The following is a 20,702-nucleotide window of genomic DNA, read 5'->3' as shown; positions in this document are numbered from 1 at the left end:
AAAAAATGAAAACCTTTTCACCAAATTTGTCGCAGAGGAAGGAGGCAAAATAGCACAGCCTCCATTAAAAGATAAAATACTGCACCAAAATGATAATATTGGAGATGCCCTTATGCCTTCTCTCGTAATAATAAAATATAAATAACATATTATTATATTTCTTGAAATTTTAAATATTTAAAAATAATATGGTATATCACTAATTAGATGCAGTGGTGGAGCTGCACATATATAGATAAATACTCTGGCTTGCCCAAATTTTTTTTTTTAAAAAAAATTTATATGTAAATTTTGTATAATTTTGGATTAACATGATATTAGCTCGAGTATATCAATTTAAAATATTAAAAAATTTTAGAGTTTTAAATTCTAGTCCGGGCAGACCCATATTTCTGACTCTGCCACTAATTAGATGCAATAAATATTTAAGAAAATTAGAAAATAATCCAAATATCAACGATGGTCATCAATACAAGAGGTATTTTAGGAATAACACAAAAAATACATCTAGAATCAAAGGTAATTACTCTAGTGTACTTATATATATATATATACTAGTAACTCTGTACACACGATGCATGTGTGTACAATCTTTTTTATCATTATCGATGGACTAAAGTGAAATTTGACAAATTATGAAAAGACTAAATTGATATTTGAATTGTTGAAATAAAAAAAAATAAAAATAAAAGTGTGTTGAAATTGAAAAAAAATAAAAAAAACAAAAGTTTAATATTAGTATCATATAAGGGTAAAATTGGAATATTGTATGTTGAAATTGCAAAAAACAAAAAACAAAAATGTAATATTAGTATCATATAAGGGTAAAATTGGAAGAAAAAGTTGGTGTCCTCTCTAAGTAGTTATTATCATGTCCTCACACTTAATAATATTGTGTGTGTGTGTGTGTCTATATATATATAATGTGAGAACCCGTAGTAGCCGCTATTATCATGTGCGTACTTGGTAAACATTCGAGCTAACTCAATATCCTGCAAATCACGTTAGTAAGTAAAATACATCGGGAAAGTCATGCGCAATATACTCGTCCGGTAAAATATTGTCATGAAAAATCGAACTACTAACTATGGTCAAACTTTCACATATTCCACCGACTGGGACATCACTTTGAAAGCATATGGTGTATGATGATACCCCCGTAAGAGCCCGGGTCATGGATAACCCGGAATATCAAAAGGATTCCCAAATCCGAGTGAGTATGCATGATGGATTCTTCTGAAGCCGGGCAGGTGTAAGCTCGGGCTCTACTCCCCGAGCAACCAGACGCCCGAGCTCTTATGTAAGCCCCTGGGAGGCATTCTACCCGGGCTACCTCGATATCAGTACCGCACTCGAGTGATCCATAAGATAAGATCTTTTATCGAGAAACGTACCTGACAGAATCCTATTGATGTGATATCATGGAAAAGTAGGGTGGCGTGACAGGAAGTCAACATCAAAGGCTATGAGTGGTAGGTGTACGCGCAAATCGAGGTAATCCTTGATTTTCCTTCCTATAAATAGCAGGTATGTAATTCATTCGAGGGACTTTTGGCTTCCTCTTCTTCTCTAGTTCTGGAGAATGATTCATTCATTCACACCAATCTCACAGCCATCACTTGGCTACATTGGTTTTATTGCTTGAGTACACTGCTGACTTAAGCATCGGAGTGGCCACGCCGGACACCCCTCCGGCGCCTATTCACGTGGTTACCTTTTTGAGTGCAGGAAATCCTCTCCGCCCGGAAAATAAGCTTCTGGTTCAGATATCTACATTGCTCTTGTTTCCTTCATCATTTTGATAGCAGATTCGGTGGAGCACCCGACCCTGCTCACTCATTTAACCAGGATCGCATCATTGGCGCCGTCTGTGGGAAATTGAGCTCAAGACGTAGATATGGTTTCCATTCAAAAATAAGCCCAACTCTGCTTGGAAAACATACAAGTCCGACCCGCTCGGCACTCATATCTTATATGTGGATTTCATATGGGCTCAAAGCTCAGCAGCTATCCCGGATTGGCATGAAGAGCATTTGCTATGCACTCTGTAGTATACAGCTATATTAGTCACCTAATTTAGCTCAACCAGAGAAGTTTCACTCTACCGAAAATGAATTCGGATTCAATATATCCAGGTTAGTGATTTAATTTTTAATAAAACTCATACAGCAGGTAAAACAAATTATCTTAAGCCCGGGAGGTATGAGGCCCCGGCACATTATATTAAGCCCGGGAGGTATGAGGCCCCGGCACATTATCTTAAGCCCGGAAGGTACGAGGCCGCGGCACATTATCTTAAGTCCGGGAGACACGAAGCCCCGCACATTATCTTAAGTCCGGGAGACACGATGCCCCGGCACATTATCTTAAGTCCGGGAGACACGAGGCCCCGGCACATTATCTTAAGTCCGGGAGACACGAGGCCCCGGCACATTATCTAAGCCCAGGGTTCTCAAACCTGGCTCGGGGCTCCGCACCTCGACCATTCTCAAGTCCCGGGACATGCTCCCCGGCCCAAGGCTCCGCACCTTGGTTATTTATAAGTCCAGGTTTCTCAAACCTGGCTCGGGACTCCGCACCTCGACCACTCCCAAGTCCCGGGACATGCTCCCCGGCCCAAGGCTCCGCACCTTGGTTATTTATAAGCCCAGGGTTCTCAAACCTGGCTCGGGGCTCCGCACCTCGACCATTCCCAAGTCCCGGGATATGCTCCCCGGCCCAAGGCTCCGCACCTTGGTTATTCATAAGCCCATGGTTCTCAAATCTGGCTCGGGGCTCCGCACCTCGACCATTCCCAAGTCCCGGGACGCCCAAGGCTCCGCACCTTGGTTATTCATAAGCCCAGGGTTCTCAAACCTGGCTCGGAGCTCCGCACCTCGACCATTCCCAAGTCCCGGGACATGCTCCCCGGCCCAAGGCTCCGCACCTTGGTTATTTATAAGCCCAGGGTTCTCAAACTTGGCTCGGGGCTCCGCACCTCGACCATTCCGAAGTCCGGGAGATATGAGGCCCCGACAATCTATTTTAGAGCCCGAGAGTCATGAGACCCTGACATATTTTGCAAAGACCGGCAGGCACGAGGCCCTAGCATCTTATCTCAAGTCCATAAGACACGAGACTCCGGCATTTCATCCCATTTCTGGGAGACATGAAGCCCCCGATGCTTTTATAGAACAAGATTGATTATCTCTTTGGGAATCCAAGCATGACTGATCGGGACAGCGAGTATGAATCTAGCCCGACTATTTAAGGGATGGGTGATGATACCCCCGTAAGAGCCCGGGTCATCGATAACTCAGAATACCAAAAGGATTCCCAAATCCGAGTGAGTCTGCATGATGGATTCTTCTGAAGCCGGGCAGGTGCAAGCCCGGGCTCTACTCCCCGAGCAACCAGACGCCCGGGCTCTTATGTAAGCCCCTGGGAGGCATTCTACCCGGGCTACCTCGATATCAGTACCACACTCGAGTGATTCAGAAGATAAGATCTTGTCTCGAGAAGCGTACCTGACATAATCCTATTGATGTGATATGATGGAAAAGTAGGGTGGCGTGACAGGAAGTCAACATCAAAGGCTATGAGTGGTAGGTGTACGCGCAAATCGAGGTAATCCTTGATTTTCCTTTCCTATAAATAGCAGGTATGTAATTCATTCGAGGGACTTTTGGCTTCCTCTTCTTCTCTAGTTCTGGAGAATGATTCATTCATTCACACCAATCTCACAGCCATCACTTGGCTACATTGGTTTTATTGCTTGAGTACCCTGCTGACTTAAGCATCGGAGTGGCCACGCCGGACACCCCTCCGGCGCCCATTCACGTGGTTACCTTCTTGAGTGCAGGAAATCCTCTCCGTCCGGGAAAGAAGCTTCTGGTTCAGATATCTACATTGCTCTTGTTTCCTTCATCATTTTGATAGCAGATCCGGTGGAACACCCGACCCTGCTCACTCATTTAACCAGGATCGCATCAGTGTACTTATTTAAAAATATATTTTTTATATAATGCCTACGATAGGCGTGTAAATTAGATGTTATACAACATACTCATACACGATAAAACTGGAAATTGATGATATGTCAATTGAAAATTAAAAGTTCTATTTTATCCCTTTTGGTTTTAGGTTTTAGGTCAATTGACTGGGTTATACATGTAATTTTAGTTCTTTAACCTGACTCAACTCATGAAAAATATTTATTTTTAGCTTAAAATATTATTTTTTTACTGTAAGTTTAAACTAAATCAGTTCGTGTCACATATATATATTATTGATATTCTCACACGAAACCTACTCAAAGTTGATATTTTCTTTTTCTTCTATTTCATTCTTAAGTGGAAGGAAATTTGTAATATGTGAATAATATACGGGTCATTCAGTAAATGGAGTTGGTATAATCTTTCAATTTACGACATAAAAAAAATACATGTATTTCATAAAACAAGAGTGCAAAGACAAGCAGGTGCAAACTGAAAATTGATCGGGGAAAGAATCGAAGAATTAGTAGAGTGACAATATAAATATTTTATTATGACCAAAATGGTTAGTTTTATGGTATTTTCCAGTTATAAATATTGTGACAGCCATATTTATTTTTTTGGAAAGCTTATAGTTGACAAAAAATAAAATTGCAAATCAATTGAATAAACTTAGAATGAAATAGGCACTTGATGCAAACATGACTTTTTGCCTGTCGGTTCATTGTAATTACTACTTAGCTTTCAATGCATACATAAATAATATTAATTTTTCTATAATTTTTTTGATGATATGTAATGCGTTTTAATTTGAATAAAATAAAAGAATCTAAATATATAAATATCTATTATACGTTAAATATTAAATAATTTGTATTATTTGGTTGATGGATTGAAATTAAAGATAAAATAAGGGTCTAAATAGAGAAAATTACGGATAATTAATATGACAGACTTCACCACAGCAACAAATTATTTAATATAGCGAGTTTTACTTAAATATAATATATAAATTTATTAGGGACCACACTGCTACGTGTATTGTAATGTTACGTTACGTGTGTGTAATCTAATACGTTACATGAATGAATATAAGAATATTTTATGGAGATAAATTTATACAAGGATTGGACAATCGATTGATTATATAGCAAATTAGTCATCTAATATTGTGATTAGTAAGATGGTTAATTTTTTTATTTTTATTTTTCCAATGGGATGTCTAATTTGAATTAATTATAGTCGTTGTTATGATCAGTAGCTTATAAATAGTTTAAAAGATATAATTGTTAGTTAATACACAACTATATTTTTCTATATTCATGGCAGTGAGAAGTGCACCTATTTGAATGCTAATAGATCAGGATGTTAGGCTCATGAGTTTGGGGAGGTGTGTGTCTATTTGTTGGTGCTTTATCATATCCTTTAGAGATCAGTCTTGCCTTGTTCCTACTGTCGGTCGTGTCCCCAGCAGAGACAATATTACCCGTTGAGATGTGACGTCACTCTTTTTCGATCTAACTAGCCAACCAGATCAAGCGGCGCAATATCAACAACTTGATGTAATGATAACTTCTCAATAGGCTAATCATCACATTATTACTCTAACTCGTACACGTTTAACTCAACACTCTTAATAAAGATATTTTAAGATAAAAATCCTACGTCCAATCTTGACCAATAGATTCACATCATGAATCTTGAGCAATTAAATTCACATGGACATGTGTGTGCATAAATTTTTATTTTTAACTTATATGAGATTGTCTCATGACTCAATTTTTCCAGAAGATTCTTCTATCTGACTCAAACCATGAAAAAATATTATTTTTTATGTCAAAAATATTATTTTTAATTTAAGATATGAACTAGGTCGACCCGTCAAACAAATATAATTCGTTATATTGTCTCATTGCTGAAAAATTTTAAAAATTTGAGTTGCATCGTTACCACCAAATTTGCTTTTTGGTAAATCGACAAACATTCAAGTTTACAATTGGTATAAAATTCAAGGTCAATAGTTCGATTCTCATGATTGCAAGAAGTTTAATTATTGAGAAGAAGATTGTCGAGGTGCAATAATTTATCTATACATAAACCGACCGAAACCTAACGGTTGAATTGTTATATGATTTAAAATATCTAAGTTGTACTGTTATATCTAGTTATAACTTTTATTGTTATTCCTAGTTCTGACTTTTGATAGACGATAATCGTAATATCGAAAAAAAACAAAATTTTAATTGACAAAATGTTATCATAATTCATAAAGGTACACACAATGTTCTAAAAAGCGTAAAAATATGTAATTAAGTATGAAGTGTTGAGAAAAAGCTTTTCTAAGACCAAAAGCGTGGAAAAAACGATCAACACTTTGGTCGATCATATTAAGTGATAAAAAGCAGGAAAAAACACAATTTTTTTGGGATAAGATTTTAAATTATGTTTTTTTAATATAAATTTTAAATTTATTAATAATAAATATTTAATAATATAAAATTTTAAGCAAAAGAAATCCTATAAGAATCGAAGTAAAATTGTAATGAATTCTTCATTTATTTGTAAATAAAAGACTAAACCTGACCCAACAACGATCGACAAAAACTTGTGATTTTGAAACTAATGTTTTTTGTATAACTTAAACATTTATGCATTTATTCTTAAAATTTATATGTTTACGTTTTATTTAATCTATTAATTGACGTGATATAATCAAAATCATAATAAAACTACAAATATTTTTTCACGCAATCACGTACTAAACCTGCTTAATTTTGTAAAACTTGACGCTTAATCGCGACGTTTCACAACACTTCGCAGTTTTTAGATCTTTGGGTTCACATAAACATTAATCATCAAGTATTTTATATCTCGAGAAGTAAATAGCTTTTAAATATTTATTTGTACATATTGATTAATAAATATGTTTTAAAAAATGATTTATCAAAAATAAAAATATTTGACCAAACGTCGTCGTTTTTCAAACACTCTCCGATCATTGTATCATTTCAAGAATCATCTATCTATCAATTATTAATCAAAATGATTTGAAATCTATTTTTAAAATAATATTTCAACACAAAAACTTCTATGAGATTATAACATTGATCAATTCGTGAGACTGTTCTTCTATCTGACCTGCCTATTGAAAAAATATTGTTTTTACTATACGTATGAATCAAATCATCATGTTTAATAAAATAGATTGTGTATATTCAAATATATTCTAATTGAATTTATTTTTTTACAAATTAAATATGAATAAAACAAATCAAATCAACAAAATAAAATTTGCAGAATAAAATAAAAAGAAAAAGAAAAAAAAGAGAAAAGATAGTTTTTCATGGAATGATGGGCATGGGTCGACATGATGATGGGGTAAAAGGATGCATGCACATCATGAGATGGGTATGCCACATGGCCTCGTTAGGCAAGAGGAAAATATCATCTCCACGTATGCATTTGAGAGAGCACAGCTAAAGATCTCCTCTCTCTCTCTCACCATCCTCTCTCTCTCTATTCTCTCTCCACCTAGCCACCCAAAAAATCTTCATTCTTCCGAATCCAATCTCCTTTTTTGATATTTGTTGTTGCTATTACTCTAATAATTGCTTGATTAACACGGTTAATCTCTCCGTTGAAGCTGATACAAGGTACTGATTTTTTTCTTTGTCGATAATTTGGAAGATTATGGAATTTTTCTACTTAGTAGCCTGAAAAAAGTCTGAATTTAGATTTTTCGTAATTTTCTTCTCAAGGAATTGATGTATATATGTTGATGTTATTTTTGGTCCGATTGTGTTTTTATTTTACTTAACTTTAAATCTGGAATATACTGGAAGAAGAGTTTATTTGAGATGCTTTATTTGTGCCGTTTTTGGTAGGCTGAACATGATTTTTTTTTAAAAGATTGAATAGATGTACTTTTGGGAGTGGTAGATTTAATATCGTGACTTCTTGTTGTCATTACATGTGTGATATGTGGAGCTATCAAAGTTAGTGTTTTTATTGATTCATCGAATACTGGGATATGATCTAATAAAGTTGTTGAATATATCCACAAGTTAGTTCAGTGTTTCTGTTTTAGAGTAAGACTGTGATCTTTTCTGTTATATTTGCAGGGCTGTTGCGATATCTTGGATAATTTCATCTGGAAGTCTACAGGCGATAAATTAGTGTCTGATGTTGTAGTGTTGTGTTTGGATATGTGGACATGCTTGATTATTGTCTTCGGATACTGGATGTTGTAATGCGTCCATCTGTTTGGATATAAAGGCTTATGGCAACTTCAAATGAGAGGTGGATCGACAGCCTGCAGTTTTCCTCCTTGTTTTGGCCTCCACCACAAGATGCAGAACAACGAAAGGTGTGATTTCCCTGTGGATGATATCCTGTGATTGTTGTGTCCAAATATAGGCATTATTCTCCATAACTTACTGTCTCCTTAAGATAGCAGGTGACATTTATAGTTCTACTGGATATATGCGACATAATTGATTTCTTAATTTTCCATTTATTCTCACTTCTCTGTTCTATGTTCTTGGGCTTTAAATAATGCATGCTAGCCTATTGCCAATCTCGAAATCACTAAACTCCATTTGTACTTATTGCAGGCCCAAACTACTGCATATGTTGAGTACTTTGGCCAGTTCACATCAGAACAATTTCCTGATGAAATAGAAGAGGTATTTTCTTTCCCCTATTACTGCGAGTAAGATTTTTTCCAATGGATCAATTGTGCAAGGAATGTTGTTTCTGCGGCACTTAGAACGTTTGCCTTGATGTTTAGTGAACTGTCAAAAATGCATATATCGATACACATATTTCTAACTTGTAACATATGCTGGTTTTGCAGCTTATCCGTAGCCAATATCCATCCAAGGAGAATAGACTCTTTGACGATGTTTTGGGTACTTTCTGTTTCTAGTAGTACAATTGATTGTGACTGTGATTATCCCAATGTATACTTCTTCCAGGCTAGATTGTGCTGCATGATAACTTCTGTGTTTGTTTTCCAGCCACATTCGTTCTTCATCATCCAGAGCATGGTCACGCTGTTATTCTTCCTATTATTTCATGTGTTCTTGATAATACTCTGGAATACGACAGGACTGGTCCCCCATTTGCCTCTTTCATTTCCCTGTTGCATCCCAACAGCGAGGTATTCAGACTCTATCTCTATTTAAAGCTTGTTTTGATTTTCTTCATGTATATCGTACTCGGGGCTAATCTTTTTGGAGCATGTTTCTCCTCTTTTATGTTGTCAGTTCAACACTTCAATCGCATTTGATTTGTCTAAAAGACACTTGACTGAATTGATTGAATCTTTAATTGTAGAACGATTATTCCGAGCAGTGGGCTCTTGCATGTGGGGAGATATTAAGAATTTTGACTCACTACAACAGACCCATTTTGAAGATTGATCGTCAGGAAAATGAAGCTGATAGAAGTAGCAGTGGAAACGATGCTTCAGCTAGTAATAGAGAACATTCTTTGCCTCCCATACATTCGGAGAGAAAACCACTGCGACCATTATCTCCCTGGATAACAGATATATTGCTTGCAGCCCCCCTAGGCATTAGAAGTGATTATTTTCGCTGGTAAGTGGGTGAAAACTTTATACTATCATGAATTGATGTTAGATTATAGCATCCGGAATGTATGTACACACAAAGTTGCTGACATAGTGACGCATATTCATGTTCACATATTAGGATGTTAACTTCCATTTTATGTTTTGAACCACAAGGTTTATGGATTTTAAATTTATTCACTTTGCCCCCAGCAGGCTTTGCCTCGATATGCGACTAGTTATTGCAGCCAATAGCATAATTTTTAAGTCAATGCAATTACCAACACTTCACAATAAACATACCACTTGCATCTTCCGATCTCTGATGCGGGGTTCTTGTATCGACCATGGCTTATCGATAAATATCTAGGTCACAGGTCAGTCACAACTACATAAAATCCCCAGTCACAACTACATAAAATCCCCAGTCACAACTACATAAAATCCCTAATACTCCTTTATCCAAGAGACATATAAGGTTAAATAAGGATTGAGGCTCGACGTGTAAAATGCTACCTTGTATCGATATAAATAAAAGGTGCGTGTTAACAAAACATATTTTGAATTTATGCTCTGATTAGTTACATAAAGTGCAATCAATGAGTTCACATAAGAACATAATGTCATGCGTTCACGCAAAGACATAATGTTATGTAGGTGTATAACATCAAATACAAGTGTTGTATGTTACACAATTGTAACATACATTATTGTATCAAATGACCTACTAGAATGATTGGTATGGTGCAAGGGATCACTCTAAACGACCAACATCAATCAACTACCCAACAACATTCACAAGCTCAAGCTTAAGGAGAGGTCATTTATCAAAGCAGCGCGAGATTTGTTCGCTTTTCAAAACTTCAAAAGTGATGTCAACTTAACTATTCATCATATCTAGTCATACTGCAGCAAACAAACCTCAGTTGTGCTTGCTGAAACTCAAGAAACAACAAACAACTAAAAATCGTAAAGAACCAAACCGTAACTCAATCGAAAACACTTTTTTCTTATGTAAATCTTCAATAAAGTGGTTTTTAAAAAGTTGCACAACTATAACCAAGTGCTTATGAAGCCATAAATAAGTTAACTTCCATATGGAAGTCAACGAATCAAGCAAAAAACTTATGCCACTACCGAGATTTTGCATTGAGGAGCACAAATTTGTATATAGATCGGTGGTATGAGAAGTTTCAAAGCTTACATCTTAGAAACATAATGTCAGGAGTCTATGTAACACATCTTACCAAAATGTAGCTTTTTGAAAAGTTTCTGAACAACATATATAGACATCTATCAAAATGTAGATTTTTGAAAAGTTTCTGAAAAACATCTATAGACACTACCACAGACCCCATTGTCTCTCTGTGGTTGGGTCCGTGCCAGAAGCTCACCAGCCTTTTCCTGAATGCGCACCACCCCGTGCATGGGTCCATGTGCTACAAGACATATACAACTCTCAAATGCTGCCTCAGAGCCATAGCAATTTTGTGTCATAGTCTGTGCGGACTCCCCCTAGGTTTACTGCCTAGCACACGGACATGCACATCTCCATGTGTACTCTAACAATGCGATATGCTAACAACAGAATGGGTCTGTGGGCGGGTCGTGGCCCCAATCATGGCCAAAACAAAGGTATACTGGATACTGATATCTGGGGTCACACAGACGGTCAATGCTTGGCTCTGTGGCACTCCAAAAAATTACTTCTAAAGTTATGAAGTAAGTTATTAAATTAAGAGTTTCAAACATGATTTCAAATAGGGAATTTTGCGATAATGCAAGACACATTATATGTATCCAAGAAGGTCTTTCTGCCTCGTGAGGATTAACAGAAATTGCCAAAAAATACAAACCACTACTAATATAACTTAAGTTCATTTTCGTTGTCAATGGTTTGTTTATATAATTTGCCAATGCCATAGAGTGTTTAGTACAGCAGCACAATGTTTAGTAGCTGTGCCACATCCAGTTCTTGTATACAAATTTGAAGTTAAAACAGTTGGCATCTAAGCCACCTCTTCTTTTCCTAATGACATGTGTGCAGGTGTGGAGGAGTCATGGGAAAATATGCAGCTGGAGAATTGAAACCACCTTCTACAGGTCAGTCAACTTATCTATTCAGCATTATACATCTTACTTATGTGACACACATGTTATGCTCCAGAAAGCATACACAATAAAAATATTTTTGGCATCAAGATTATTCTGTGTACCCATGAGCTTAATGTGCATATGATTTAGTGTCATTGGAATTGAACTATAATCTTATTGGTGGTTTTATTTATGTTTTGAAATTAGAGTATTGTGTTCCCAATTTTTGATAATTTTAACTCCATTGAATATTGGCTATTATATCCATTATATAAGAAAGTGATCCAATCTAAAATATTCAATGTTGTTGATTATTATTATTATTTGTTATTATTTTTATTATTATTGTTATTGTTGTTGTTATTATTATTATTATTATTATTATTATCTTATTAATTAAGTTTATCTAACTTACATTTCAAATCGAAGACATTTATTTTCTTACAGTAGTTAAATGCGACCGCAGTAACGCCTCAAGAATTAATTAGGATCGGATGTCTAAACTGGTTTTAGCACATTCAACATCAATCGTTGGAGGTATCCATGAGAACGTGGGAAGTGATGTAGAAAGTATACTAAAGAAAAGGATAGGGGGACCAAAAACTACTTTTGGTATGAAATTAGCTAAAATGACTTGCGATATTTGAGAATTAAATTTTCTCATTCCACAAACTGTAATTTTGAAGAAAAATCTATATATCTGAATCAGCTATTTTTGAACAACACTTGATTGATGACACGGGCCTCTGGGCGAAATGGGTGGAAACTAAGGAATTTGGGTGAGTGTAACTTTTCATGTGTGGATGTAAAAATATATATATTTATATTTTATTAGGTTAAGATGCCTATTCCTATAATGAAATAAAAAATATATATTTTCCGAGTTCTCCCCTTACATTGAAGTAAAGAATGTTGTGTTTCAAATTTGGACAAATACTATGAATTCAGTCTCAACATATAATATTTTATCAAAACATGTGCCTTAGCAAAGATATGCTAACATCTGTTCCCTCGATTAACTAACTTGTATAACTATTCAATGAACTTTTTCACCAATGATTGCCACCGCTTAACAACAGTGGACTAAATAGGTTAAAAACTACTTAGTCACACTCCTTTCCACTTGATCGCTGATATTGCAGACTAAATATGTTTAAAAAATACTTACACACTACTTTTTTCCACTTGATTGCAAAAAAAAACCTCCTCCACAATGATTCGGTGCTTCATGTTTTTAGAATTTGTTTGCTTCCCATGGTTTGGCTCATTCTATTGCATAAAAATGAGTGATGAAAGGGGCGCCATACAAATACAAAATGATATCAAGATACAAGAGGTGCAATTGTTCTTATTGAGCAACCTGAGTTTGTCGTTTCAAGGTACAAGGGGCACCACACTAATACGAAATGATAATCCAACTAAATAAACCAAAATGTTACAAAACCATGATATATTCTCCATCAAAATATAATTACTCTAGTGGAAGTACGAGATCATATGTGATAATTATGAATAAAACTTGTTGATCTGAGTTGTTTAAATATTAATCACAAACTCCAACGAAGATTTGAGGATAGGTTTATTATCGTAACTAGTCTTTGTGTGTTGATTTCATGACAGTTGTCATTTCAGCAGGTCCTAATTGTATGAAAATCTTTTGATTTCAACGCTGATTAGAATATTAGTGATGGGACGTTGCAACCAAATCTTAGAACTTTTCCCTTAATCTGGAATCTTATATTTTCACTGCTAGAGTTTCCATGAAACAAAGTTATGTGATGTTAATTTTATTTGGTGAGCTTTCTTTCCTCTAAAATCTTTGAGTTTCTATCACAACTTAGAATAATTTTTAGCTTTGCAACGAGGACGACTATCATTTAATTATCATATCTCAGCTTCTCGTGGATCTGGAAAGCATCCTCAACTTATGCCATCAACTCCAAGATGGGCTGTTGCTAATGGTGCTGGAGTTATACTCAGTGTATGCGACGAGGAAGTAGCTCGTTACGAGACTGCTACTCTGACGGCAGCAGCTGTTCCTGCACTCTTACTTCCTCCTCCAACAACACCTATGGATGAGCATCTTGTGGCTGGTCTACCTGCTCTTGAGCCCTATGCACGCCTATTTCATCGGTAGTTTTTTACATGGTTTTACCTAAGCTATAAAATGTTCAATCATTTTGTTGATTTTTTTTCATCTGGCTTAGATATTATGCAATCGCTACTCCAAGTGCCACACAGAGGCTGCTTCTTGGTCTGCTTGAAGCTCCGCCATCCTGGGCTCCAGATGCACTTGATGCTGCTGTACAATTAGTGGAGCTTCTTCGTGCAGCGGAAGATTATGCCTCAGGCATGAGGGTAAGCTATACTCACATGCAAATGATGAAAAATATTATGGTAAAAGAAACAGAATAAATCCTGAAGAAAGAAACACCTTTTAAGTTACCGGTCTCCACAGAGCTTGATGCCCTCATGCATATCATAATACTCTTAAAGTTTCTTTTTTTTCCATTTTGCTGCTGCTACTCTCATTTTCAGTAACTCTTTGTGGAAATTTACTATTTTCTGCCTGACTTTTTCAAAAAAATGGACCTTTATGAATTTATGAAGTCTCCTCATATATTTGGTCGACACAGTTATCTATTTTTAGTGTCAATATTTCAATTATCAATTATACTGCCTTACCTATAGGTATCACAAATGACTTATCATTTAGTAATAGTTTCGTCATATTTAGATTGATATCAAATGTTTAAAAGGTGATCAAGTCTCGTTTAGCTTCAGCTGATGCATTGATTTTCCTGGGGATGCTAGCAAGGCTTGGCATGCGTTTCATGGAAGAAATTTTCTATAATGTGTAAAATCTATTGGACAATTCTGATTTAATTTATCCAAGTCATGACTTCAGTGTCCTTGTTTACATTTAGTGGCAAGACCAGAAAAGCAATGTTTTTCATTGAGTTCACTTTTTTTAATGTGTGGGGTCATTAATACATCTATTTTTTTAATGTGTAAGGTCAAATTAATACATCTATTTTGCCACAGTATCTCAACATCAATCATGTGTAACAATAAGTTTCAACTGTTCATTATACAGTTGTAATAGAGTCTTCACTTTCCTTGGAATCATTTGAATTAAATTTACCTGTCTCTTATGTGGATGCCTGTCATCAAGGACGAGGAAAAGAAATATATCAGCTCTCTTGCTTTGTAATTTTTATTTCTTGCTAATTGATTGGTGAGGTTGCCGAGGGATATTGGCTGTTTGGGATGTGGTGAAAAATGTGAAGATTTGAGTTAATAAACGGTAGACGGTCCTTTCTTGAAACTATTCCATGCACTCCTCACCCGACATTTGAGGACTGGATGTGATTTTGTTTGTCAGGGTGATATTTAATTAATGGACCTTTATAATATTTGTTATTGTGATGTTAAGGAGTCAAATAGAGCATTTTCACTCTCTTGTATTAAAAATAATTACCCCTTAATCCCTTTCCCCTTTATTTTTAAACTATTTATCATGGATATTGTTATTCATATTCTTATCATTTTAGTTTTAAACTTGTAGGTTGATGCAATATGATATCTTGTGATAACGTTAGCAACTGCATTGCATTGACCTTCCTTGCTGTTGTGAATTTATCTGTGCAATCCGTTTTAGTCTTTAGTTGTCTTTGCAGATTTCCTACAGAGACCTGTTCTCATGGTTATTGGTCACTTGTATTTTGAATTCCTGACAATGCTTTACCTCAAATATACTCAAAACACAAGGCTACAAAACATTATACTAATGCAAAACATATTTAGTCAATTAGTTATATTTCTATCTTTTATGTGATGCCTGTATCGAATTCCCTTAGGAAATCCTGATTGCTTGTGTTTATTGATGAAGCTTCCTAGAAACTGGATGCAATTGCATTTCTTGCGTGCAATAGGGATTGCAATGTCTATGAGAGCCGGGATTTCTGCAGATGCTGCAGCTGCTTTGCTTTTTCGTATACTTTCCCAACCGGCTTTACTCTTTCCTCCCTTGAGTCAAGTTGATGGGAAAGAAAAACACAAATCTTTAGGTTGTAACATTTCATCAGATCGAAAGCAGGTATTTCATCTGCACTAGCCTCTGAATACTCTTCTTACTATGACTCATTCCTTTTAACTAGCATCTGCAACTTATTTTCAGCAAAGGGAAGTGCCTGCAGCAGAAGCTACTGTAGAAGCTACCGCCCAAGGGATTGCATCCATGCTTTGCGCACATGGTCCAGAGGTCGAATGGAGAATATGCACAATATGGGAAGCTGCTTATGGTTTGATTCCTTTGAGTTCCTCTGTGGTCGATCTTCCTGAAATCGTTGTTGCAACACCTTTGCAGCCCCCTGTATTATCATGGAACTTATACATTCCTCTTCTTAAAGTCCTCGAGTATCTTCCTCGTGGAAGTCCATCTGAAACCTGTCTGATGAAGATATTTGTTGCTACTGTCGAAGCAATTCTTCAGAGGACATTTCCACCTGAGCACTCCAGAGAACAGATGAGAATAAATCAATATGTTTTTGGATCTGCATCCAAAAACCTTGCTGTGGCTGAGCTCCGGACGATGGTCCACTCACTATTCTTAGATTCATGTGCATCAGTAGAACTTTCCTCTCGCCTTCTTTTTGTTGTGTTAACAGTCTGTGTCAGTCATGAAGCACAGTCCAATGGTAGCAAGCAACCTAAAGGTTCGAATTCTTTTCCTGGAAAAGCAAGTGAAGAGTTACGAGGAGCCAATAGAAACCAGAGAGAATCGGGCAGTAAACAGGGAAAGAAACAAGGGCCTGTTGCAACATTTGATTCTTATGTTATTGCCGCCATTTGTGCGTTATCCTGCGAACTTCAGCTCTTCACTTTCATCTCAAAAGGAGGTAATCACTTGGATTACCTAAATAATGGTAGTGTACATAAGCCTGCAAAAGTGAATGACCCTTCTAATGAGTTACGGAATGGTACCGACTCAGCGGTCTATCATACTTGCCGAATATTAGCAATCCTAGAGGCACTATTTTCTTTGAAGCCTTCTGCTATTGGAGCATCGTGGAGTTACAGTTCAATTGAAATAGTCGCTGCTGCTATGGTCGCAGCACATGTTTCTGATGTGTTCAGACGATCAAAGGCTTGCATGAGAGCTCTTTCCATCTTGATGAGATGCAAGTGGGACAATGAAATTTACACCAGGGCTTCTTCACTTTTCAATCTAATTGATATTCATGGCAAAGCTGTTGCATCCATTGTAGATAAAGCAGAGCCATTGGAAGCACACCTACTCCATGTGCCATTGTCAAAGGAAATGCCTTCATGTTTACCTGGAAATGGTTCTAATACATGTGCCCGTTGTTTTCCCTCAGAATCAGTTCATCCATGTACATTGCCTTGTGAAAATTGTTCGAAGACTTCTCTCAATTGTGTGGAAAATGATTCCATTGAGGCGGAAAAATGTATTATTGGGAAAGGAATGGCAACTTTCCCCACAGATGCTTCAGATTTGGCCAACTTTTTGACAATGGACAGGCATATAGGATTTAACTGCAACGCACAAGTTCTTCTTAGGTCTGTCCTCACAGAAAAACAAGAATTATGTTTTTCTGTTGTTTCATTGCTCTTGCACAAATTGATTGTATCTCCAGAAACCCAACCCAGTGCTGTAAGCACATCTGCGCAGCAAGGATGGAGACAGGTAATATGATAGATTCATTCTTTCACATGTCTTTATGATCTTTTATGCTTTGCAGCATACTAGAGGTTAGAATCATGGCCATCGTGCATATGAGTTGTTCTATAGAGCCGGCGATCATAAATGTGCAGGAACATCCCAAAACGTGTCTACTACAGTCATAATTAAATTGTTTACTAAAAAATTGTGAATATTCTGTAGTGACATCTTTTGGATCATTAAATAGTGTGGAAATAGGTTTGATTGAATTTTGTTGTCCGTACAACTAGTTTTTTTCTAAAAATCCATTGCTCAACTTGATGATCAGTGCAAGAACAGATGAGTGTGGACGGACCTTGTTTTTGTTAGACTTATATGTAGTTCTGTTAAACTTTGAATTAATTGGTTTAAATTTTGCATGCCTCATACTCTCAAGTAGGGGGAGGATTGATTTTGGTCCATGAGGAAGTTTTAGATATTTTTCTCATTACAACTCAGCTAAATGATTTTCCAGTCTTACCCTGTGATTAGATACCATCATGTACGTCGTTAAATGTGTGGTGGTTTGTAAAAAGTTTCCCGTGTTGCCTTGAAGCTGCTAAAACCCTCCTTTTAGTTTATAGTTAAAGCTTTCCTATGAAAAAAATGAATGAGCTGAAATTCCTTATTGTTATTAAATTCGTAGCTAAAATCTTATTATGAAAAAATCAGCAAGATAAACCTCCTGTGTGAATTTGCAGCTAAAACTGTCCTGCCAACAGACTTTTTTTTTGACCGTAAATCGGTCATATCATTGAGGTAAAAAAATATGTGTACAAATACATTGGGAATGCCAATGAGATCTAGAAGAGCATTAAATCCTTTGTACATATCATTTTTACCGTTAAACCAACCATTCATCAGCACTATAGTCATCCACGAACCATGAGCCAGGATCTCATCACGGACCGATAAGATCTTCTTAACAAGATTAGAGTAAGTCTTACGTACCCATATGCCCCATATATTTCTCTCCCGAAGAAAAACTTGATTTATCAATTTGATCCACAAGGAATCTTTCTTTTTGTGAATGTTCCACAATGTTTTGGGAAGTAGAGCATTATTCCACGACCTCATATCCCGTACTCCCATTCCAATATTATCTTTTGATATACAAAATAACTTAGGAATCGGTGGATGGTTACTTGTCCGCAAGAATTTCCTACATAACGAGTAAATTTTATCGATGATACCAAAAGGGATGGGGAGAATCTGAAGCCAAAAACATTCTATCCCTTGAATGGCAGCCCTTATGAGCTCAAGTTTGCCTGTGTAAGACAGCTTTTCTTGGCCATGCTCTATTTCAGAAACTTTTGTGTAAAGGAAGAAAAATCATAATTATTTTAACTTGACATCTTATTTTTCTATCCTCTTAATTTTAGTGAACACGTGATGTCTGCTCATATAATTTATATGCATGTAATTTTCTTGAATATTTTCCCGAATTTGACATTCTTTGGTAACCACATGCTTTGGAAGGCTCTAATCTTTAACAGGTAAACGACCTTATGTTTCCATACAATTATGCAGGTTGTTGATGCGCTTTGCAATGTTGTATTAGCATCCCCTGCTAAAGCTACAGCGGCTGTTGTTCTTCAGGTCAAGATTTTGTTATTCTTTAATTTTACTTTGTAAAATCTTGTACCCTTTGTGAACTTCTATATTTAATTACAAGTTACTTTCCGGTCAAAGACTTTATTAAGCTGTTATGTGAGTCTGAACCACAATTTAATTTCAGGTATTTTGTCCGAAATGTTGTATTTGGTTGGTGTATTAACTTTCATGTATGTGCTTTTTTGTCAGGCGGAGCGAGAATTGAAGCCTTGGATTACAAAAGATGATGACCTTGGCCAAAAGATGTGGAGAATTAATCAGAGAATTGTGAAAGTGATTGTTGAGCTAATGAGAAACCATGAGGCCCCAGAATCATTAGTAATTCTGGCTAGCGCATCAGACGTCCTTCTTCGTGCGACAGATGGTATGCTTGTTGATGGAGAAGCATGCACTTTACCACAGCTGGAGGTAACATTTTCTGATCTTATTAGAGATTTTTAATTTTTCTGTTTTGCTTTTATTGAGGAATCCTTGTTTTTTTAATAAGTATTAACTTGCTTGAACCTCAAAATATGCAAAAGCTGTTGGAAGTTACAGCCCGAGCAGTTCAACCTGTGCTTGAATGGGGAGAATCAGGATCTTCGGTGGTTGATGGCCTCACGAACCTGTTGAAGGTATGAAAATTCTCCAACATCATTGATGTTATTTGTATACAGATGTTTCTGGTAAAGGAATTCCTCTACATATTATTCGCTATAATATTGAATGTAGTTTAAAGACGACCATGCTCAATTTTTTTTAATTTTTTATTTATGACTTTTTTTTAATACTAAAAACACATGTCCATTGAACAATGCTGATTTCATTTTTCCAAGATCGAAATCTGCCTAGGCCCATTCAGCAATCTCTCCTAATACACGCCCGCATGCGTACATACATATTAGAAATTTAATCGCTCATTGTGCTTGAATGCTATTAGTCACCACCCGTAGAATGCCTACTTGGATTGCATCTGATTCTTGAAAATTACATCATATCAACTATTGGTTTTGAAATGCAGTGTCGCCTGCCTGCTACAGTTCGCTGTGTTTCTCATCCTAGTGCTCACGTTCGGGCTCTTAGCACATCAGTTCTTCGTGCTATTCTAAATGCTGGTTCTAGTATTAAACAAATGGATATTAATGGCATCCACAAGGACCATTGTCATCAATACTTAAACACAGGTGACACCAGTTGGCTATCTGATATTGAGAAATGTTTGACGTGGGAAGCACATAGCCGAATCGCAAGTGGCTTGCCTATTCATTTTGTCGATGCTGCTGCCAAAGAACTGGGATGTAATATCACATTCTGAACTCTCCAAACTTATGGTGGCTTTTTCATACACTTTCTGTTCTGTCCCATTCTATTCTATTAGGCCACTTGAGATATGAATACAAAAGGCTACAGAATGCTTCAAAGATGTAGAGGGGGTTCGTAACGTCTCTGGAATCCGAACTCTTCGTTTTGATAACCCTTTGGACCAAATGATGGATGTAAAAAGGTATTGAACTTTGCTAGTCTTTAATTAACAGTAACTCCGCTCCTAACGGATGCTAGTATTCCCCAACTGCACTTTGTGTGATCATTCTAAATGTTAACATGATTTCGATTTGCTTTTTGTATGGTCCTGGACTGCCTAAAACGGAGCAATGTAAATTTTTCAACATTGCATTTGGTTATTTATGGCCATCTGTTCACAATATGTGTTTTGAAAACCATGTCGTGTAATAAATGATCGACT

General features: G+C 36.4%; 1 protein-coding gene across 1 annotated transcript; it reads left to right on the top strand.

The window, feature by feature from the left end:
- The first annotated feature begins 7,454 nt into the window (after positions 1 to 7,454).
- On the top strand, positions 7,455 to 20,663 carry LOC142551410 (protein GIGANTEA-like). The gene is made up of 15 exons (XM_075660641.1): positions 7,455 to 7,627; positions 8,096 to 8,340; positions 8,588 to 8,659; positions 8,830 to 8,884; positions 8,993 to 9,135; positions 9,312 to 9,574; positions 11,594 to 11,649; positions 13,536 to 13,773; positions 13,848 to 13,998; positions 15,533 to 15,739; positions 15,821 to 17,350; positions 18,896 to 18,964; positions 19,169 to 19,387; positions 19,501 to 19,593; positions 19,980 to 20,663. Exons 2-15 carry the CDS (start codon positions 8,254 to 8,256, stop codon positions 20,271 to 20,273), a joined length of 3,477 nt encoding a protein of 1,158 aa, XP_075516756.1. The 5' UTR covers positions 7,455 to 7,627; positions 8,096 to 8,253; the 3' UTR covers positions 20,274 to 20,663.
- Positions 20,664 to 20,702: the final 39 nt, after the last annotated feature.

The sequence above is a fragment of the Primulina tabacum genome, chromosome 7 (genome assembly GCF_025594145.1).
Source record: "Primulina tabacum isolate GXHZ01 chromosome 7, ASM2559414v2, whole genome shotgun sequence".
NCBI classification, from domain to species: Eukaryota; Viridiplantae; Streptophyta; class Magnoliopsida; order Lamiales; family Gesneriaceae; genus Primulina; species Primulina tabacum.
This window is presented reverse-complemented; position numbering and strand designations above follow the sequence as displayed.